The sequence below is a fragment of the Somniosus microcephalus genome, chromosome 10 (assembly GCF_052327205.1).
Source record: "Somniosus microcephalus isolate GS21.2 chromosome 10, FLI_Smic_1.0, whole genome shotgun sequence".
Classification (NCBI taxonomy): domain Eukaryota; kingdom Metazoa; phylum Chordata; class Chondrichthyes; order Squaliformes; family Somniosidae; genus Somniosus; species Somniosus microcephalus.
Genome location: NC_140996.1, coordinates 180935523 through 180959473, shown reverse-complemented (window position 1 = coordinate 180959473; position 23951 = coordinate 180935523). Strand labels below are relative to the sequence as shown.

Here is a 23951-nt window from a genome sequence, read left to right as displayed (position 1 = left end):
TGTCCTTGATTGTTCTGAACACTGAAAAGGCAGGCCTCAATTATACTAATTTGGGGCCTGGCTTATCTGACTGCCAAATCTCGGTTTCCTTTGTTGAATTTGGCGGGTTCGTTATTCTTAATGTCTTTTAAAACTCTAACGAGCTTCGGGGATGGCCCATCCAAAACTTAACGAGTTTAGGGGATGGCTCACCCAAACTTAATCACCCTTGTGCATTCCCTGTGTCTTTGCCCGTCCTAGTGCTCCTACGCAGTGCTACCCCAAGTGGCCACAGCATGGCTGATAGAAGGCAGCTGACTATCAGTGGAGGAGATTGCAGATGGCCTTGCAGGACGACCTCGAGCAGCTCTGGGCCTAGAGGGCCCGACTGCGGACTGCACCATCTCAGCATGGGCGGCAGCAGTCTGGACTGGCTCACTGACAGGCAACAGCAGGGGCATTGGTGGAGTAGCAGGGGTGGGAGGACGAATGCTGTCATCCTGAGAGAGGACAGCAGGTTTGTGCACCATGAAGCCGCTGCCACTCCCCCGGGGCGACATCTCAGCAATCCTAGTAATCTGTTGGAGGACAGTTTGAGTATTGTGTGCAGTTTTGGTCGCCTTATCTGAGGAAGGATGTTCTTGCCATGGAGGGAGTGCAGCGAAGATTCACCAGACTGATACATGGGATGGCAGGAATGACGTATGAAGAGAGATTGAGTCGATTAGGCTTATATTCGCTAGAGTTTAGAAGAATGAGAGGGGATCTCATTGAAACTTATAAAATTCTAACAGGACTAGACAGACTAGATGCAGGAAGGATGTTCCCGGTGGCCGGGGAGTCCAGAACCAGGGGTCACAGTCTAAGGATAAGGGGTAAGCCATTTAGGACTGAGATGAGGAGGAATTTCTTCACCCAGAGAGTGGTGAACCTGTGGAATTCTCTACCGCAGAAAGCAGTTGAGGCAAACTTATTAAATATATTCAAGAAGGAGTTAGATATATTTCTTAAAGCTAAAGGGATCAAGGGATATGGGGAGAAAGCAGGGACAGGGTACTGAATTTGGATGATCAGCCATGATCTCATTAAATGGCGGAACAGGCTCGAGGGGCCGAATGGCCTACTCCTGCTCCTATCTTCTATGTTTCTATGTTTGCTGGACTGCTGTGACACCCTGCAAGCCCCTTTGCACACTGTAACCCACAGCCTTGGTGGTAGCAGTCTTAGCTTGCACGGCAGCATGCTGAGCTCCCACTGCAGCACTCAGATGTCAAATGGTTGCTGTTTGTGCTGCAATAGAAGCTGAGACATCGGCCATCAGATGTTGCATCATGGTTGGGTACACAAGTGTGCTAATGGAGTTGGCCACCATTTTCATGCTGGAAAGGATGGGCTCCAAGCTCTGTGCAAAGCCCTATGCCAAATTAGTACTGGACTCCTCCCTGCTCCCTGACATTGCACTCGGACTTTCTGACAGGCTTCCCAATGCACCAAGCATTTCATTGTACATATCCATCAGCCTTCTTCAGTAGCCTGCCCCATCGAAGTGCTGCAGCAGAAGTCATGTGCGACCTCGCCCTCCGGCAAGCTGGCATTTGTGCTTTCCATGTCTCCTGCTGCAGGCCACTGGTGCCCGGTGTAACACCATGTGCAGATCCTGCCTGTATGCTATCCTCTAAATTGCGCACAGTGTCAGTATCTGAGCTGGTGGCTGCGAGTATGAAATTGAGTGACGGAGTTTTTTCATTATCATTGTCTTGTTGCTCTTCCACCTGTTGCTCCTCCACCACTGGCTGGCCAGGTTGCAGTTCTTGGGTATCTGAAAAGAGAAAGGCACAAGGGAAAGGTTGTGGTGGGGGAGGGGGGACAGTGGGTGGGGGAAAGCTAGAGGTTCATGCTTACACCATCTGCAGCTTGTAAATCAGAAGAGATTGTGGGATAAGGAGGAAGCACATGGAGGGAGTCATGCGTGAACCTGGGTGCAGCCGTGCACCTCTGTGCAGTGCTCGTCAGTTTTTGCAGCACCTCAATACTGCAGAACACTGACAGCACAACTGCCAAAATCAATGTGGCCGTGGTCCCTTTAAGGAAACCGGCTGATGACGCGTCATCAAATGACGTCATCAGACCCGCTTCCTGTTGATTGGCCAGGAACCCCGGAGGGCGGGCTTAACAAGGCCAATCTATGGAAAATCATTTTCAGAGAGCAGCTGCAGACGGGAGCAGGACCGGAACCCGCCAACCAGCTCACCCGTCGCCATCCCGCCTCCGCAGGGAAAATCCTGCCCCGAGTGTTTCCCACGTCAAAAATCAGTTGTAGAATGACTTCCACCACCTGCTTCAGCCACAATACACTCACACCACTTGGTTTTGACACCACGTGAAGTTATCTTCAATGTGGTGTCAAATCAGGTTTACAAAGTGCTCAGAATATCCCTTGACCTCCTAGACATTTTATAAATATACTCAGAATTTATTTAAATGTTTTGAGAGTCTGTAAACTCTAGGTTGAATCTCCGTACATTTAAAATGTAATGGCCAAGAATGGAACTCTATGTAGGTGTATAAACACACATGTTCAGTTCTCTCTCCTGAATCATAGCCAGACAGTATAAACAAGGAATAACAACAGAAAACGCTGGAAAAACTCAGCAGGCCAGGCAGCATCCATGGAGAGAGAAACAGAGTTAACAGGCTCGATTTTCCAAGCCCCAAGGAGGCGGGTTTGGAGGCGGAAGTGGTGGGAAAATTGCAGAATTGGGGGGTAGGAACCCACCCCGTCCCCAACCCGCCTCCGTGCCAATGTCCCAGGAGACGGGGACCCGACCTGTGCTGGGAGCCGCCTCCCCGAGGCGGGAAGGTGATTAGTGCCAATTAACTGCCAGTTAACAGGCAGTTTTTTTTACCTAATCCCTATTTTTAGCCCTGAAGTGTGGGCTTCCCGACGGCTTCGAACTACGCCAAGTTAGCGAGGCGGACCGTGGGTCTGCAGGGGTTGGAGGGGTCGAGATGTCCATTGTGCAGGTGAGTGATGGGTGCATGTGTGCAGAGGTAAGTGTGTGAGGTAAGTGTAAAGTGTTTTAATAAGTTTTACTTACCTTTACTTTCTCCTGCAGGCTTCCTCCCTTCAGTTCTCAGGAGTCCCTCAGCTCACCGGCACAGAAAGCAGAATGGCCGCTGAACTGTCAAAAGCTGCAGCCTCTGCTTTCTGGTCTGGAGAGCTCTCTAACTGAGTCTGAGTAGAAGGACTCAAGTTAGAAGACAGATTGTCAGTGTTTGACAGCTTCACAGAGCTGTCAAACGTTGATTTTCCATCTGTCAAAAGCTCTTGACAGATGAAATGTCAATCGCTGATGTCACCAGTAACCAGGTGTCCCTTAATTGGCCTGCTGAGCCCGCTGGGCGGGCTTAACAAGGTCAATCAAGGGAAAATAGTGTGGGTTGGCCACAAGTCGATGGAAGCGGGACTACAACCCAAAAAGTGGGAGTCTCGCCTCCAAAAGCTCCCCATTGACAAAATCCAGCCCAACGTTTCAGGTCTGGGACCCTTCATCAGAACTGGAAAAACAAGTATAAACAAGGACACTGGTGTCTAAAAATGCTAACTACAGTATAACTGTACACTTAGTGCAAAGCCAATTTGCATGAGTTATATTTAACCTACAGTTTATTCATCTTACATTCATGCTTCCTTGTCCTGGTTCTTCACTGTACAATGTTATGGTAAAATGCTATTATCTTGCAGTGCTTTAAAATCCCAGCACCCGACTGTTTCTCCTCTGTCTATAATGCAGGGCTGATTTCAACACCCAGTATTACATCACTGTCCAAGAGCTGCTGATTATTGATTTGGTTAGTCAGCATTATTAGCCCAAAAGTTATAGTAACAGAATATGCTAGATGAATACAGCAGATCCACAATATCTGTAAAAGAAGACAGGCTAAGGTTTCAAGTGTAACCCTTTTTCTGAGCTAAACACTATGGGGGAGAAATTGGGTGGAGCCGCAAATGGGGCGCCAAGCTCGCCTGGGCGCCAGATTTTGCGCTGCGATCGGAGCAGCAGCGATCGCCGGAAATTCAGCTTGAGCGCCCCAAGAGGGACACGGGGCGAGGCTCGAGGCGCTCCGCGTCCCTCTTAGGGCGCTGAAACTGAATATCGCAGCGCAACGTGCCGCAGCACCACACGCTGCGGCACGGCGCACTGCGGTACTGCAGGCCTTCCTCCCATTCTTAAGGGGGAGGGGCCTGCACCAGCGCGATGAGCGATTGCGAGTGCCGGCAAAAGAGCCCGGCACCGAGGAGAAGTGCCGGGCTCTCGGAAAACAGCCAGCAATGCCATGGGGGGAGAACAGGAGGCCGGGGACGGAGGTGCTGACAGGCGGCCGCCGAAAAAAACGGCCGCCCCGTACCTCCTCCTTAATTTGCGCCACTGCCGCCACAGGTAGGCCCCGTGAACCGGGCGCGATTAGCGAGCGGCGCTACAGAGGCGGTCGCTGCCAAATATCGTGATCGGGGCGGTAGCGGGGCGCTGCGCACACCGATGACGTCATCGGTGGCGGCGTAACGCAACAGGCTAACGCTGCCATTAGCGCCCCAGCTAAATATCGCAGGAGGCGTGGCCAGAGGCGCTAAAGCCACTGAGTGCCCTCTTTAGGCGCTAACTGGTGGCGCAGCCCACCGAATTTCTCCCCCTATAATTGTAACATGCAATCATACTACAATATTGTGCATTTTTAAACTGTGTTAAGAAATTCAAGAGTCACATTTTAACAGAGCGCGTCAGTTGAATTCATTCATTCAAGCTGGGGAGTGTTGTAACTTTGGGATAGATTTGGGGTACAACAAGCAATTAGGAAGGCAACTGGTAGATTGGCCTTTATTGCAAGGGGGTTGGAGTATAAGAGTAAGGAAGACTTGCTGCAATTATATAGGGCTTTGGTGAGACCACACCTGTGGAGTACTGTCCCCTTACCTAAGGCAGGATATACTTGCCTTAGATGGGGTGGAACAAAGGTTCACTAGATTGATTCCTGGGATGAGAGGGTTGTCCTATGAGGAGAGATTGAGTAGAATGGGCCTATACTCTCTGGAGTTTAGAAGAATGAGAGGTGATCTCATTGAAATGTATAACATTCTTAGAGGGTGTGACAGGGTAGATGCTGAGAGGCTGTTTCCCCTGGTTGGAGAGTCTAGAACTAGGGGTCATAGTCTCAGGATAAGGGGTCGGCCATTTAGGACTGAGATGAGGAGAAATTTCTTCACTCAGAGGGTTGTGAATCTTTGGAATTCTCTACCTCAGAGGGCTCATTCGTTGAGTATATTCAAGACTGAGATCGATAGATTTTTGGGCACTAAGGGAATCGAGGGATATGGGAATAGGGCGGGAAAGTGCACTTGATGTAGACGATCAGCCATGATCTTATTACATGGCACAGCAGGCTTGAGGGGCCGTATGGCCTACTCCTGCTCCTATTTCTTATGATCTTATTTTAACTAGCGGATGGCTGACTGGCAGAGCATACCAGCCAGCCACTCGATCCTGCTGGGAGGAGGCCTGGTTCCTTTTGAGGTCCGGGCCTCATTGCTATGCCACCGGCAAAATGCAGGCACCAGACTGGGGCCTCCCTGCAGCTCCCCAGCTCCAGACGGGGTAATATCTAATGCCCAGAGGCCAACCCAGTTAGCAGGAATGTCGGTCTGGTGGGAGGAGCCCAGGGCGGCTGCTCCGCTCGGCCCCATAAAAATCATTTTAAATTTATCTTTTTGGTGCCTCTTCTGCTATACCGACTGGTAAAACTGGGTGGAGCGTGTGCAGCAAATGCTCCATCCAGTTGTCCATCAAAATTGCAATTGGAGTCCTATGTACCTCACAGGACCTTGATTTGTATATTTAAATGGACTACTGCATCAAATAGGTGACCTTCTGAACGCCCAGCAGAAGGCCCCTTTGCGGATGGCAACAGCATAAACAGGGCGGTCAGCCATTTTAGGGCTGTTGCTGCCCCATTTACATTGGGAGGCCCAAGGTAAAATCTAGACCTTTATGTTTTCCATTGTAAAAGGTGTGTTCAGTAGCCAACTGTACTGGACACACTCATGTCAAACATTTCCCATTGTTCTTGCAGTTTATGCTTTTGCGAAGATTTTAGCACTTTTTTGTTAATCCATCCTTTATTTGTCAGGATTTCTTTCAATAATTGGAGAGGTCGATGTGTTCACATTTTCCATTTTATCAAATATTTGCATTGAAAATTCAATTGTTTTTATTAATTAAGTAACAAATAAGATCTGTTAATAATGAAAACAAATGAAACATCACAGTCGGTGCACCATAGAGTGTAACTAATGACATTCTGAATGCGGTGATTGATACAAAAAGGATTTTAAAACATATGTCTGCTGCTATGAAACACTGCTTTGACTGACCGACCTGCCTCTGAACTCCCAGGATTACCTCTCAGTGACTTTGGAAGAGTCCATTTCAAAGGGGTTTATTCAAAAGCTTCATTTTTACCCCTTTTTCATTAAAAAAAATTAAAATCACTATTGAATTATAAACAGAATAATGTGGGTCACATTGTTAGTGAATCAGCTTAACAGCGGTTACAGCTAAGAGAGGTCTTCAAAACCATTTTTTTCCCTGGTCTGGTCACCATATTTTAAAGATAATTTAGTAAAATGCATAACCTATAACTTTTATACAATTTTACTTCAAATAATTATACTACTATTTAGATAGTGATTACTTTAAAGTGAGCAAATAAGCCCATTATAATTAGATCAGGATTCCTGTTCATCTTATGTCTACCTTTTCCCCATACCACCTATTACTTTCCCACCACTTCCCTCTCTGAAGCCACAATCACTTCCCTCTATGAAATCACCTCTGCTGTCCGTCCTATCCTGCCACCACTTCTCTTTTCTGAGACTGCCTCCACTTCTCTCTCTGAGGACACCGCTGCTTCCCTTCTTGAGATCACCCAGCTGTCCTTTGTGAGACTACAAGCACGTCCCTCCCCAACAGCACAGCTACTCTCATCAGGGTCAGCAGCACCTGCTCCTACAATCTATACTAGTACAACTGTAATTAACCAGCTGAAAATGTATTAACAACTGCAGATCTTATGGACACCCACACATCCAACACAAAGGATACTTGAAATTTATGTGTTTCAATCCAAACATTTCTATCTGAAAATTAGTCACAGAAATTTACATTCCTGGCTGAAGCTGAATCTTCTTAATTCATTTATGTGGTGTTGGGTGTTGCATAGTCTCTTGTAATTAAACACCCACCAAGTCATGTTATATCATTTTTTCCCTCTGAATTGTAGATCTTGCTATCAAATCAGACAAAGAAAGCTCAGTCTTGAATGTTTTTCTCAAAGTTGGTGATCCATTTCTGATAAGATGTGTTGCTTCATATGAAAACTACAAATTCAGCATAGACTGGACTTACAACACAAAGGCAGGAAATACCACAGAGGTATGACACTGACTTGAGAATGCCTATTACCTTAGTGTATAATTAAGTTTTACATAATAAAAATGACAACAGAAAATGCTGGAAAAACTCAGCAGGCCAGGCAACATCTGTGGAGAGAGAAATAGAGTCAACATTTCAGGTCAAAACCCTTTGTCAAGACCTGAAACATTGACTCTATTTCTCTCTCCACGGATGTTGCCTGGCCTGCTGAGTTTTTCCAGCATTTTCTGTTGTCATTTTGGATTTCCAGCATCTGCAGTATTTTGCTATTCTACTTAATAAACTTCAGCACAGTTTTTGTTGTTTCAACAATGATACAGGTCCGGAAAATTGAAGAATCATTTAGAATAAAATCTGGACATAAAAAGATCAACTTCCTGTTTATTAGTTCAGTACATTTGGAAGATAGTGGATCATATACATGTGCTTCTAGCAATCATTCAAGCAAGACAGTCAAATTAACAGTATTTGGTAAGTTTATGCTTCACAATTGAACATTCTGTTAATTAGGGTTGTAAAGTGACAATATTTTAAATCAGTGTTGAATTTTACGATGTGCTTACATACGAATACAGAAATAAATATATAACTGCTTAATCTTTCTAACAGAACAGTGGATGTAAGGTTTGTAGTCACCATATTTTTCATTTCTTACCTTCCATTGACACAGCATACTTGTTATTGTTAAGATTTTGAAATAAAGCTTACTTTTGACAGAATTTTATTTAAACATATTAGATGTGCACATAGGATAACTGCTTAAAAAGATATATTCTCTCTTATTTCCAGCATAATGAAGATTGCTTCAGTCCCAGTTATATCCTTAGCATCTAGCTAGACACCACACAGAAATATTTTCTATTGTATTTGTAGGAATATGGCATTCTACCTAATTTAACATTCATAAGAACATAAGAAATAGGAGCAGGAGTGGGCCATTTGGCCCCTCGAGCCTGCTCCGTCATTCTATAAGCTCATGGCTGATCTTCACCCTCAACTCCACTTTCCTGCACTATCCCCATATCCCTTGATTCCCTTAATATTTAAAAATCTATCGCTCTCTGTCTTGAATATACTCAACGACTGAGCCTTCACAGCCCTCTGGGGTAGAGAATTCCAAAGATTCACCACCCTCTGAGTGAAGAAATTTCTCCTCATCTCAGTCCTAAATGGCCGACCCCTTATTCTGAGACTGTGACCCCTGGTTCTAGACTCCCTAACCAGGGGAAACATCCTTCCTGCATCTACCCTGTCAAGCCCTGTAAGAATTCCTTCACACATAAACCACACTTTCATACAGGTTTTTTGTAGCCTGCAAACACGGGGTGTGCATTATGTTCTGGTGTAGGCTACACAACCCTTTATGGAAATTCAACTCAGTAGCCCATGTGCATATCACACAATGCTCATAAATGCTTATAATTCAGCACATAATCAATCACTGTAGTTTTGCTGGATATAGAGCTTAATAGAACTGATAATTTAATGATTTTGTTGAGGCATATGAAACATTTCACATCTGTACTATGCTTCTTTTATAATCTAATTTCAAATGCAGCTGCATAATAAGAAATGTTGGAAACCTTTCTGGAGTGTGTGTCTGTTTCTTTTTAATATGTCCCTTTTATTTGTTGTTGTATTGTGGCTTCATCATTCTGTTCTAGAACCTTTGTAATTAGGTTATGTTTATGAAGTTAAGTAATCATAAAACTTTCCAACAACAAAATTAGTTTTTTTGTGACATGATTTTACTTAATTAAACTATGTCCTAAAATCTAATTCAATATAATTTTGTTAATGCATTTCCAAAGAAAAAGTACTGGGATGTACAGGACCAGAGAGAGAATCTACCTGGTTCCAATGTCTGGGAATTACCCCTCATATATTTGGCCTACTCCTCTATCATTTTTTATCTTTCAAGTTCTTATCCAATTCACTCTCTGTCCCTACTGCCTGTCTTGGCAGTCTATTCCTATTCTATACATTCATCACCCTTGCTTAAATCTGTCTCTTCTAAGTTTTAAGGCTATTCTACCTTGTTGTAAAATCTGTACCTATGTTAAACGTATTGATATTTACGTTGTTTATACCCGTGTAAAATCTTAAATATTTCTATAAGTTTACCCCTGAACCTTCCCATCTCAAGTATAAACATTCCTTGCCTCTCCTCATTCAGGTGCCTAACCCAGCTATCAATTTAGTTGCCCTCTCCGCATCCTATCCGATATCTGGATGTCTTTCTCATAATACACTGATGTGAATTTTATACAATACTCCAGGTGGGCCTGGACCTGGACCAATGCTCTGTACAAACTGAGAATCACTTCTTGCAATTCATGCTCTATTCCTCTGGCTATGCAGCCCAAGATCTTTCTTGCTGTCTTTATTGCTGCTGTGCACTGTGCAGATGACTTCAGGAATCTACCCACCAGTACTCCAAATCCCTTCCCTGTGTTGTGCGATCTATCCAGGTCATTTGATCAGCCTGTTCCCTGTTTTCAGTTTCTCCCAGTTTGATATCATTTGCAAAGTTGAATTTTTATATTCTCAACCATCTTCTTCCTACATAGGCTGCCACAACTGCTGTTCATGCTTTGACATTGACATGACATGAGAAGCCCTTTCGAGAGAATGTTGTGAATTTTTAATATGTTTCCATTTAATGTTTTTGCAACTTATTCAGAATGCTGAGGGCTGCATTCTCTCCTGCAAAAAGTTCCACACTTCTATGTTCCTCTTTGCTGCCAAGCTCCATTTCCTCTCTGCCACAACAAATTGATTTAAGATAATTGTACTCATTTTCAAATTCCTGCACGGCTGTGTACCCTTCTAGCACTGGATTACTCCACCACAGGGGGCTGGAGTGACAGACATGAGTTCAACTTCAGATCATAAGAATCTGTACCTCAGCTATTCTATACTTCCATGGGAATTTGTGGTAATGTTACATTGGTATTGTAACAACTTTAAAAATGGTTTTATATGACAACTGGCTGGTAACAGCATGCCTCTGAGGAGGTGGAGCATGTCCCCATCCCTGGCTTCAGAGAGTTGTCTGACCTCTTAATGTCCTATTAAAATTTGCAGAGCTATGGAGAAAGAGCGAGCGAGTGGGACTAATTTGATAGCTCTTTTAAAGAGTCAGTATAGGCCAAATGTCCACCTTCTGTGCTGTAACATTCTATGATGCTAATGTGGACTGCTTAACAATTATTGGGAGACACAAAGTCCACTCAAGTTGAACACTGAGCTATAAGTTGCTTATACTTGCATCTGTGGACTTTGCAGTGACCCATCATGGGATCCTGCAAGCAAGACTCTCAGTTTGGCTGTGGGCTGTGAATTGCTTGTCTGTTTTTTGAGGGACTGCTCCAATACAGGTGAGGTCTAATTTGATTAGCGTGTCTGTCACTGCAAGGAGTGTTTTTGCTTTGATTAATTATGAACGATAGCCATCTACTTTCTTTCTGTACTAATCTGAATCAAAATACAAGAAGACGTTAATTAACTTGCAGAATGGGTGTGTAGCTGATCAATGAATTTCAATATAGATAAATGTGAGGTGATATATTTTGGTAGGAGGAATAAGGAGGTCACATACTCCTTGAAAAAGAGTCTAAATAGGGTAGAGGAGCAAAGGGATCTAGGTGTATAGATTCACAAATCATTTAAAGTAGTAGCACAGGTTAACAAAGCCATAAAAATTGCAAACAATGCACTGGGGTTCATTTCTAGAGAAATAGAATTGAAAAGCAGAAAAGTTATGTTAAACTTATATAGAACCTCGGTGAGACCACACTTAGAACACTGTGCACAATTCTGGTCTCCAAATTACAAAAAGGATATAGAGGCACTGGAGAAGGTGCAAAAATGATTTACAAGAATGATACCAGAACTGAGAGGTTATAACTGATTTACGTGAATGATACCAGAACTGAGAGGTTATAACTATCAGAGCAGGTTGAACAGGCTGGGGATCTTTTCTCTAGAAAAGGGAATAGAGTCATAGAGTTATACAGCACAGAAAGAGGCCCTACAGCCCATCGTGTCCGCACCGGCCATCAAGCCCTATCTATTCTAATCCCATGTTCCAGCATTTGGCCCGTAGCCTTGTATGCTATGGTGTTTCACGTGCTCATCTAAATGCTCATCTAAAGGCTGAGAAGTGACCTAATAGAGATCTTTACAATTATGAAGGGGTTTGATAGGGTAGACATAGATAAGGGGCTGGATTTTGCCAATGGGGAGCTTTTGGAGGCGGGACTCCCACTTCTCGGGTTTTAGTCCCGCCTCCATCAACTTCTGGCCAGCCCACGCTATTTTCCCTTGATTGACCTTGTTAAGCCCGCCCAGCGGGCTTAGCAGGCCAATTAAGGGAAAGCCGGTTACAGAGAATGTCAGCATATGACGTTTCATCTGTCAAAAGTTTTTGACAGACGAATTGTCATCATTTGACAGCTCTGTGAAGCTGTCAAACACTGACATTCTATGTAGTTTGATGAATTCTTGAATTCAAGACTCATCAAACCTCTTTCTTTAGCAGAAATTAGATGGTTGCCGCATTGGAGAATGCAGCGGCCATCTATCATCTCTGCCGCGGAGGTACGAGACTCTCCGCATACCCAACTCTTGAAGCCTGCAGGAAGAAACAAAGGTAAGTAAACTTTTACTAACACTTTCCACTCACCTCACATACTTACCTCTCCACACTTGCACCCATCACTTACTTTCACAGCGCACTTTTGCACCCCGCAGACCCCCGCAGACCCACTGCTCTACTCGGTGACCCGGGCGGGGTTCGGAGCCTTCGGGAAGCCCGCACTTGTGTGGGCAAAATGGGGATAATTCTCTTAACTGCCTGTTAACTACCTGTTAACAGGCAGATAAGTGGCACTAATCCCCTTCCCGCCTCCAAGGAGACGGGACCCGGCGCGGGTCGGCTACCCGCCTCGTGGCAAGATGGCACGGAGGCTGGTTGGGGGTGGGTTGGGCACCCACCCCAAGATTCTGCCATTTTCCCGGCAGTCCCGCCTCCATACCTGCTTCCCCAGGGCTGGAAAAATTGCGCCCAAGATGTTTCCACTTGTGGGGAGTCCAAAACTGGGGGTTATAAATATAAGATAGTTATTGATAAATCCAATAATGAATTCAGGAGAAACTTCTTTACCCAGAGAGTGGTTAGAATGTGGAACTAAATATGTACTTAAGAGAGAAGTGAATAGAAGGATATGGTGATGGGGTTAGATGAAGAGCGAAGGGAGGAGGCTTGTGTGGAGCATAAACACTGGCACAGACCAGTTGGGCTGAATGGCCTGTTTCTGTACTGTAAATTCTATGTAAATCAGCAGCCGTATTTCCAGTGTGGAGGACTCTTACAATTTGTACCCCCTCATCTCCATCTAGCCTACATTGGAGCCCTAATTTAAATATTTGTTTCCTCCACTTGTCATGCTTCCTCTCCTGAAGACACTAAAATGCTGGAGAACTTTTCTATAGGTGTCAGTCATCCTCTGCTACCACACCTAGATGGCCAATCTTTTTGAATAGCTGATACAGTGAGTGCCAGCAGGTAATTCAATCACAGGAACATCAGTGTTTGTTTGATTACCTTTAGTGAACAGGAAAATTTATATGGAACTTTCCCTCATGAAATTAAATGGCCAGAGCACAATATATGATAGGGTACATGGTAGACGAAGTAGTTGCATTTCTACAGCATCTTTCCAGTCAAAAGGATAGTCCAAAGTACTCACAGCCAACAAATTACTTTTAAAGTGTAGTTGCTGTTGTTTTGTTGGCAAATAATTAGCACGTAGCAAGGTCCCACAAATAGTAATGAGATAAGTGACTAGCTAATCTCTTTTGGTGGTGTTAGTTATAGGATAAATATTTGGCAGCCTGCTCTTTTTCAAATAGTACCAAAGGATCGCTTCCATCCACCTGAACTGCCAGGTGGGCCCCAGTTTAGCACCGCATCTGAATGGCACTTCCAACAATGCAGCATTCCCTCAGTACTGCACTGATGTGTCAGCCTAGATTATGTACTCAAATCATTGGAGCTATGCTCAAACCCACAAATTTCTGACTGGGGTGAAAACCACAGAGCCAAGCTGACACAGGTATATGGAGGAAGCAACTTGAAGAGCCAAGTGGTTTTTCCTTGTTCTATGTTTTCTTATGTTCTAATCAAATCGAAGCACTATCCTCAACTGATACCCAGCAGTGGTCACTGGATAACACTCAGGAATGGGAACATTTAAACAATTTCCACTAGCCAAATTTAGTAATCTAGGCTGGGGCAGCATAACTTCCTCTAAGTAGCATGGTACATACTTATAATATTTTAATTACGTAATATTTGTTACTAATCTTAAAAAAGAAATGATGAATTAAGTTTAATGCAGTTTGAATATGTTAATAAATGTACAGGCTTTCTAAAGTAATATATGGTAAAATGATAAAACATTACAGTAAATTAGTACTCTGGTTATTTTTTTTCTTACAGAGGAAGGATTTATAAATTCATCAACTATAAATGAAATCCATACTTTGGATAAAGAGGAACACTTTTGCTTTAAAGTCAGACTGAATGCATATCCACTTGTAAGATGCCAGTGGTATTTTTCCCAAAAAGTTTTCCCATGTTCGCTTACGAATGCATCTGGAAACAGGTACAGGTTTTTGAATTTACTGGATAGTTTACAAAAATGTAATATTCTTTGCAAAAGAGTACATTTCAAGAGGAATTTATTACAATATTTATACTGCCTGTTGTGTTCTGCCCTAGGGCAGGTCCTAACTCAAGTCTCACAGATTAGACTCTTGTGCCACCTGCGAGGGAAGAGTAGCTGAGATAGTTTCCTGTTGTCTTTCTCATGGTTTTAATTTTCAGAATAACTTCTTCTAGATGGGCTGCAAACAAGGCTAAAGAGCCCCACCTATTCTTTTAGATGGTGGTTACCCATATTCATCATAAGCAAGTACTTGTGCTCAATATTTAGAGACCACATTCTAGTCTCCACTCACAGAGGCTGTTTGGAGTGAGGCTTGAACCCTTCACCTTCTGACTCAGAAGCAGGAATGTTACCACTAAGTCAAAGGTTCACTCTTATTCATACTGTAGCAATGTTATATTACTTAAAAGATGAAAATTGTCATATTAGAAATCAGGAATGGAGTGCAGTTGATCCTACACATATACATGATCCAACCTTATGATTCCAAGGTATCAATTCACTTCCCATTTCCTTCAATAATACAGAATTTCTGATGTAACCATTAGACTGGGATACAATCTGATCTAACTAAAGCATGTATCCCCATGTACCCAGTTTTTTAAGTTCATCACATTAAATATTATCAGTCCGTTGCCTGAGGTCACCTAGGCACAGCAGCACATTTCAAACACGATGTCAAATATTTGTTTTCATTACATCTCTTGCTTTTGTTTAGATTGATTCACTGAAAGAGCCATTAAATGAGCTGCAGTACAAAGATTTATCAACTGACTATCTGAATCCGAGTTTAGATATAAGTGTAGTCATCTATATCTAGAATTTTTAAGCAACCTATTTATGGGGTTGTCAAAATTTGACCGAAATTCCCTGTTAATTTTGTATCCAATTAAAAAAAGCCTTCCTTTAATATCAGACTTTTTTGAATATTCTCTAAAAATACTTGATAAATTGGCATAGTGCAGAAAATTAAAATTTACAACTGTACAAAAAAATGTAGGTATTGTAAAAGGCATTTCTCGGTGTTGTATATATTTACGTTATTTGCAACTTCTGTTTATTTACTGCTGCACTCAAGCCTGTAGTGTCCGTGTGTAGATAAAGACACTGAAGACAGGAGTTGGTTCATAGGTATTTACTAAGCAAGTCTGGGGGGGGTTTCTAAAGGATATACACAATACACAGGCTTATATAGCCCAAGTGGCAATTACTGGCATTACGCACACCTGGGGCTCTTAAAGGCACATACACCACAATTCCTCCCCTTCTAGCTAACTAGTACATCATATTTTAAGTAATTATTAATTACATGTTATATGCAAAATAATATACATTGCTGTATTAATTAATTATAAGTTAGTCTCTCAGGAGGCTTCCTGACTCGGTCCGGATAACGCCTCGGGGGTGTAGTAGTTTCTGGTGGTGTAGTAGGTTCTTCTGGCAAGGCTGATTCGGCTTGAAGGCCAGTGTCGGGTTCATCGGGCTCCAGTATCACCGGATCGGAGGTAGATATGGGTATCTCTACTTCATCGTTAGATGTATAGAGTGGTGGTGTAGGTTGTCCCTTTTCGGATGACTTGATGATTTGGTCAGCATGGTGCCTTATTATGCTGTCTCCGATGTCCACGGTATACATCAGTGGTCCTAATCGTGTGCAGATAGTTCCAGGCTGCCATTTCTCGGTACGGTAGTCCCGGGCCAAAACCGGTTGGCCTATCTGGAAGGCCCTAGTTGGCCTTTCATTCATGCCCTGAAACTGCCGGTTCTCCACGTCCCTTCGGATGTTGGGCTTGACCAAATCCAGCCGGCATCTTAGGTTTCTATTGTAGAACATCATGGCGGGAGTTTGGTTAGTAACCATATGCGTTGCATTCCTATATGCAAATAAGAAGTTATCCACCTTGTGCTGAAGTTTTATGTCTTCATTACCCAATGCCTTGATGGCCTTCTTGAAGGTCTGGACAAACCTTTCAGCCAATCCATTGGTGGCGGGATGGTATGGGGCGGACGTGTAGTGCTTTACCCCATTGTTCTTTAAGAACTTTCTGAATTCTTCGGACACAAATTGCGGTCCATTATCAGAACATATCTGCTCCGGCAGCCCATTCCTGGCAAATATGGTCCTTAATACTGTGATGGTTTTTTCCGTGGTGGTGGAGGACATCTTTATTACCTCCGGCCACTTGGAGTGTGCATCAACTGCGATTAAGAACATTGAGTCCATAAATGGACCAGCAAAGTCGATGTGCACCCTTTGCCAGGGAGATGAGGGCCACTCCCATGGTTGTAGAGGGGCCTGTGGCGGAGCATTTTGGACCTTCTGGCATCCTAGGCAGCTCTTGGTCATGTCTTCGATGTCTCCATCGATACCTGGCCACCATACAAACGCCCTAGCTAGGTTCTTCATTTTCACTCCACCCAGATGCCCCTCGTGAAGCTCCTTTAGCACTTTATCCTGGAGTTTGGGTGGAATCACCACTCTGGATCCACACATCAAGGTTCCTCGGCACACTGACAGCTGTTCTCTTCTTTGCGAGAATGCTGGCAACAGTGGTTCGCCATGTGCTGGCCATCCCTTCACTGTTAAATCGTAGACCCGTGAGAGAGTAGGGTCATTTCTTGTCTCCCTTTCAATGGCAGAATTTGTCACCGGTAGACATTCCACTATGGTAGAGTGGAATATCTCTACTGGGTCTACTGTAGGTGCCTCTTCTATCGTTGGCAACGGTAGGCGTGATAAACCGTCAGCATTCCCATGCTGTTTTGACCCTTTGTATTCAATGTTGTATTGGTGTGCCCCTAGAAAAAGGGACCACCTCTGTAGTCTTTGTGCCGTCATAATGGGGACACCTTTTTTAGGGTTGAATATGGAGATGAGGGGTTGATGGTCAGTCAGCAAGGTAAATTTTTGTCCGTGTAGGTAATGGTTGAATTTCTTCACTCCCCATACCAGGCTGAGTGCTTCCCTGTCTATCTGGGCATAGTTACGCTCAGCTGAGTTCAATGAGCGTGACGCAAAAGCTATCGGCCGTTCCGAGCCATCAGGGAATCTATGGGACAATACCGCTCTTATGCCGTAAGGGGATGCATCGCACGCCAGTCTGATTGGTAGTGATGGGTTGTAATGAGCCAAAATTTTCTCGGATGTGATTAAGTCTTTACATTTATGGAAGGCACGTTTACAGTCTTCGTTCCATTTCCAAATCACTCCTGTCTGTAGAAGATCATTAAGAGGGTGTAGAATAGTTGATAAGTTCGGTAAAAATTTATGATAGTAATTTATTAATCCCAGGAATGACCTTAATTGTGAAACATTTTCAGGTGCTGGGGCTTTTATAACTGCTTCAATTTTTCCAGGTGACTTATGCAACCCTTCCTTATTAATTATGTGGCCACAATATGATATCTGATTTTGGAAAAATTCGCACTTGGGGCGATTTGCTCGTAGGCCCCGTTCTTTCAGCCTAGTGAGCACCTGCTCCAAATTGGCAAGGTGCTCGTTGTCGTTTTCTCCTGTTATAAGGATGTCGTCTAGGTAGCATTGAGTCCCCGGAATCCCTTGCAGGACTTGCTCCATAGCTCTTTGCCAGATAGCTGGAGCTGATGCTATTCCAAAAACCAGTCGATTGTACTGGTACAGGCCTTTGTGTGTGTTTATTGTGAGATACTTTTTAGAGGTCTCCTCAACCTCCATCTGTAGATATGCCTGTGCCAAGTCAATTTTTGTGAAACGTTTCCCTCCGGATAGTGAGGCGAAAATATCTTCTATCCTCGGAAGAGGATACTGTACCGTGTGAAGGACCGGGTTTACAGTCACCTTAAAGTCCCCACAGATGCAAATTTTTTTCTGTTCCTCAGAGTTATTTTTCAATGTTTTTTTCATGACTGGAACGATGGGTGTTGCCCATTCGCTCCAATCTATTTTGGATAATACGCCTGCCTTTTCCAAATTCTTCAGCTCTGCCTCGACTGCCGGACGTATTGCGTATGGCACCGGTCTTGCCTTAAAAAATTTTGGAATTGCTGTATCTTCCACTTTTATTGAGGCGGTGATGCCTTTCAAGGTTCCTAGTTTCTCTTGAAACACTTCTTTGGCGTTGGCCAAGATGTCTTTTAATCGTTCAGGTATGATGTCATCATTGTTTTTTTCCTTACTGGTCACCGTCAGTGCCTGAATGGAGTGCCAGTCTAAACGTATCTTCCTGATCCATTCACGTCCCAACAACGGTGGACCACCATCTTGTAGAATGTATAAATACAACTTTTGTATTTCTTTGCCGTTGTATACCACAGGCACCCTTATTTTTCCTTTGGGGTAGACTTTCTGCCCCGTATATGTTTTTAAGATAATGGATGTGTCTTTTAGAGGTATATGCGAAAATAGCCTCTCGTAATCTCGTCGATTTATTACGGTTAGAGCTGATCCTGTATCTAGCTCCATTTTAACTGGGGACCCTGCTATTGTGAGGGTAACCCAAATGGTTTGGTAATCCTCTTTGGCAAGTACATTATGTAATTTGAGACAGCTTAGTCTCTTGTTTCCGGAGTCGCTATCGCTATTCTGGTCTTCGGAGCTATTGTCCGTCATCATTTGTACCTTCCTGTACTTTTCTTTATTGATTTTTTGTTTTCTGTCAGTGGATTTATTTTGTCCAGATTGGCATACCCGTGCAATGTGTCCAATCTTACCACATTGCCTGCATGCTTTGCCCTTGAACCAGCAGTCCCTCTGGTTATGGGTGGATCTGCCGCAGCGATAACATCTTCCGAACTCCTGTGTCATTTTATGGGTGCCGAAGTCCTGTGTCTCTTGTTGTATCTCTGCAGCTCCTTTTGCTGCTGCTTCGTATGATACAGCCATACTGAAAGCTTTGTCCAATGTTAAATCTTTTTCAGAAAGCAGTCTTTTTTGTGTTCCTTCACTTAAGAGACCGCAAACAAATTTGTCTCGAAGATAATCCGATAGTCCTGCTCCGAATTGGCAGTACTTTGATAGCTTTCTTAATTCGGTTAGGTAATCAGCGTTACTTTCATTCTTGTGTTGATTTCTCTTGAAGAACTTGAATCGTTCTGCTATCAGCAGCGGTGTTGGGTTTAAATGCTCCTGCAGGGTATCAACAATTTCTTTAAAAGTCTTGTCCTTTGGTTTGGCTGGAGTGATTACATTTCGTAACAGCCCGTATGTCTTCGCGCCCATTAAGTTCAGAAGTACTGAAGCTTTTTTTTCATCTGTTATTCCATTTGCAGTGCAATAAACCTCTACACTTTCCACGTATGTGGTCCAATCTTCTATTTCGCCATCAAAAGCCTCAGTATTACCAGATTTAGGCATTTCAGAAAAGATATGGCGCTTCCCGCGCTTTTTTTTTCTCTGTAGCAACGATATGGCGCTTCCCGCGCTTTCCCGCCGCTGCTACCGATAACAACGCTGTCTTACTGTGGTTTCCGTTTATTCACTGTTGGAGACTCGTTCCCGACGGAGGTCTAAACGCTGACCTGCTTGCCGCGCCGGCCGTCTCTCGAGTGCACCCTCCCAGTCCGTTATTGCTTGCCTCCGATTTCGCTGCCTGTCTCAGCTGTAGAGCCCGCCGCTGGAGCTCCAGCCTGACGCCCAGGAAGGATTAGCGCAGTACCTGTCACCAGCTTGGCCAGCTGGTGAAACCACAGTTTCTCTTACTTCCTTGAGTCTTCTGGACGCTGGAGGAATCGATGTCCTTGAGGTGCTGCCGAATTGCAGGTAAGTCCGTTTCCACTTCGTCGCCACTGTAGTGTCCGTGTGTAGATAAAGACACTGAAGACAGGAGTTGGTTCATAGGTATTTACTAAGCAAGTCTGGGGGGGGTTTCTAAAGGATATACACAATACACAGGCTTATATAGCCCAAGTGGCAATTACCGGCATTACGCACACCTGGGGCTCTTAAAGGCACATACACCATAATTGCTCTTAAAGGCACATACACCACAAGGCCCACTGGAGTAAGATGTGCTGTTGACTTTATTCCTGAAAGGAAGTGTAAGTTGAAGCATCTTAAAACAACTGAAACATATTTATTTCAGGGAAAATATTCTTTATGGCATTTTAAAATATGTTGACCTAGGTGCTTAAAAGGGGAAAATGTTCCATTTCTCGGGGTGACATGTTAGGCATGGGTATTAAGGGTTACGGAATCAAGGCGGGTAGAGGGAGTTAAGAAACAGATCTAAATGAATGGCGGAACAGGCTTAAGGGGCTGAATAACCTACTACTGTTTCTATGTTCCTACGACATCACTTGCCTTCCCTTAATGAGCAAAAAACTTCACCAATTCTTTTTGTAAGATAAAGAACAGAAAAAACTCTGCCAATGTCTTTGGCGCAATTACACATTTAACTTCCAAAAAGGGGAAACACCCCATAAATATCCTGCTTAAATGTTAATATATATGCAGTTCACATTTACACAAACTCACTGGAGATAACAAATATCTACTTTGGAAAAGATAAGCACAGTACTAACTGAATGAGTGCACCCACTGCAATTATGATGTTGAGATGTCCAGTTAATTAACCTCAACAATTATCTTTAGTAAGCACTATATATTCCACTTAATGTGCATAAAATGTCAAGGGGAGTGGGACTTTAACCCTATCCACCCAGCGGAAACTGGGCATATGGGCAATTAATATACCCCAGGTTACTTACTCACCAGAAAGCTCCCCCCCCAACCACCCCCCCCCCCCCCCCCCCGGATCCCATTCCCCATTTCCCCATTCACCATTCATTTCTGATCTTAACAGACGCTTCTTGACAGGCAGCTAAGCCGCCCATCCAAAGACGGTGGGATCCTAATTCATATATGCTGATCAGGGTCAGATCATGTCACTGGGCCCCGATAGTGATTTTAATTTCAGCCTGAGTGGGGAAGCCGCTGTGGATTTCTTGCCAGGTAAAGGCCAGCATGAAGAGGATCGGGAAGCTGAAGAGGCTCTCTGGGTAAGATTTTTTACTTTCCATTGTGGGGCCAGGAGGAGCAGGAGTGCTCTGCCAAGCCCCATAAAAAAGTTTATATCTCCCATACCTTAGACTTCCCCACCCCCCTACCCCACTGCCCCCTTTCCCTACCCAGGAACCTCCTTTCCCAAACTTACCTGAAATTGCCATGGCCTCATACTATTGCAGACAGGTGAGAAACGAACTGAAATCAGCGGCGGAAATCCGCTGGCTGTTAAAATCCCCCCAAGGTCTTAGAGGTTAGCTTTTGACATTGTTAACCATAGTCTAGTTACATAAACAGGAATCCATATAATTAGCACAAAAATACAGTGACTAATTTAAAGGTGAACCTTTAATAAACTGGTATTGCATGCAGTGTAGTGATGCAGCACATCAGCTGCACTGCACCAAGGTGTCCCAGAACATAGGTTGATGTCAGCAGTTCAGAATACTTAATTGCGACATCAGGGAAATATATAGAGTGACGGTCAGGTGCTTTATGAGAGGGAGTGAGCCACCGCAGGCCATTGCCATTAAACATCTAGTTACAGAGTAACATTGGCAGAGACCTGGCAGCAGATCAGTTGTTTGGGAGTCTTAGGGCAAAAGAAGACGAGAAAATATAAAATAGCTTGCAAAGCACAGTACTGTACAAAACTCAGAGTTGATTTTAAGACCAATATAAGTGATGCAGAAGAAAACAGAATTTTTAAAATGTTCCTTGTAAGACCAAAAAAGCCCTCACACCAATTTTAATTTAATAATTGTATTTGATACGTTACTAAATTTCTCATTTGCTTTAAATGTTTAATGAAAGATTTTTTTCTGCTAAGGATATGTTGCTTGTATATTACATAATATTCTCATTCTTTCTACTGCTTTCTAGTTTTACTGCATCATTTTGTAATCATGGACATCAACCAGGAATTTACGAATTCTTTGCAGAAAATGAGGAGGCAGAATTTCAGGCATTTTTTACTTTATATATAAAGAGTAAGTCAAAATTACAGAGCTAAGTGCATAAGCTGTGTTATTAAAGTGCCAGGTGTACATTTAATTTGAATTTACTTTCTACTTTGAGAAGAAAGATGGTGCAGTTGATTACCTGATCTTCATAAAAATGACAATATGGAATTAGAATGCCGAAGGCCTAAAAGGAAAATGAACTCTAGAACACAGAATTACCTTCTTGACCCTACTAAACTCTATCAGTTTCTTTGGTGTAGAATGTGCACTCAAAGCTGATACCTAAGAAATTGCTAGGCCTTTGGCTATTGACAATATTGAGGCATTATTGTGTTCATTTTTTTGTGAGTTTGTTCTCTTCTTTGGTGAGCTATTGTCCTCTGGTACCTTGGTCAGATGGCCATTCTTCAAGTGTGAGTGAACCAGTTATTCTATCATGGAAGGCATCACAGACAAGCTCGATCCTGTCCTTATTCAATGTTCGTACATGTGCACTCTCCAGCGGGAGTCACTGGATAACAATCAGGATTGGGAACACTTGCGATGCTGCAAGTGCTGCACTGACTGAGATTAGCTAACTCAGCACAGATTGAGGATTATCTGAAATAACAACAGAAAATGCTGGAAAAACTCAGCAGGCCAGGCAACATCCGTGGAGAGAAATTAGAGTCGACGTTTCGGGTCTAATCCTTTTTCAAAACTGGAAAGGAAATGAAATAGATCGAGAGGCAGGGCTGGGACAGAACAAAAGAAGTGAAGAGACATTAAGAGGTATTCAAAACGAGACGAGATGGTGATAGGACTAGTGGAGACAAAAGACGGCTCAGATTAGGTGTGAAATGTTCTGGCAGAATGAGAGACAGCTGCCATGTGGGAGAGAGGAAAAAGGAAAGGGGTGGGGGGAAGGGAGAAACCACAAAGGGGTGGATAAAAAATATAAGTAAAAATGTAATAGGGGCCGAGGTTATGATCTGAAATTGTTGAACTCGATATTGAGTCCGGAAGGCTGCAGAGTGCCTAATCGGAAGATGAGGTGCTGTTCCTCGAGTTTACATTGAGCTTCCGTGGAACAATGCAAGAGGCCAAGGACGGTGAGGTCCGAGTGGGAATGGAGCGGTGAATTAAAATGACAGGTGACCGGAAGCTCGGGGTCACCCTTACGGACTGAACGGAGGTGTTCCGCAAAGCAGTCACCCAATCTGCGTTTGGTCTCCCCAATGTAGAGGAGACCGCATCGTGAACAGCGAATACAGTATACTAGATTGCAAGAAGTACAAGTAAATCGCTGTTTCACCTGGAAGGGGTGTTTGGGGCCCTGGACAATGGGAAGGGGGGAGGTATAGGGGCAGGTGTTACATCTCCTGCGCTTGCACGGGAAGGTGCCAGGCGAAGGGGAAGGGGTGCTGGGGGTGATAGAGGAGTCGACTAGGGTGTCTCGGAGGGAGCGGTCCCTACGGAATGCTGAAAGGGGAGGGGAAGGTGCGTTTGGTGGTGGGATCACTTTGGAGGTAGCGGAAATGGCGGAGGATGATCCGTTGAATGTGGAGGCTGGTGGGGTGAAAGGTGAGGACAAGGGGAACCCTATCGTGGTTCCGGGAGGGAGGGGCAGGGGTGAGGGCAGAAGTGCGGGAGATAGAACGGACACGGTCGAGGGCCGTGTCAACCACGGTAGTGGGGGATCCTCGGTTGAGGAAAAAGGGAGACATGTCGGAAGCACTGGTGTGGAAGGTGGCATCGTCGGAGCAGATGCGGCGGAGACGGAGAAACTGGGAGAATGGAATAGAGTCCTTACAGGAGGCGGGGATTATCT

General features: G+C 44.0%; 1 protein-coding gene across 1 annotated transcript in view; it reads left to right on the top strand.

Annotated features, from left to right (window-relative positions):
• Positions 1-23951, top strand: part of LOC147111900 (receptor-type tyrosine-protein kinase FLT3-like) — a 94510-nt gene that overhangs the window by 18611 nt on the left and 51948 nt on the right. Inside the window, exons 5-8 of the mRNA XM_085999284.1 lie at positions 7315-7466; positions 7787-7937; positions 13972-14137; positions 22062-22168. Coding sequence (XP_085855410.1) covers positions 7315-7466; positions 7787-7937; positions 13972-14137; positions 22062-22168 — 576 coding nt within the window. The remainder of the gene's footprint in view (positions 1-7314; positions 7467-7786; positions 7938-13971; positions 14138-22061; positions 22169-23951) is intronic.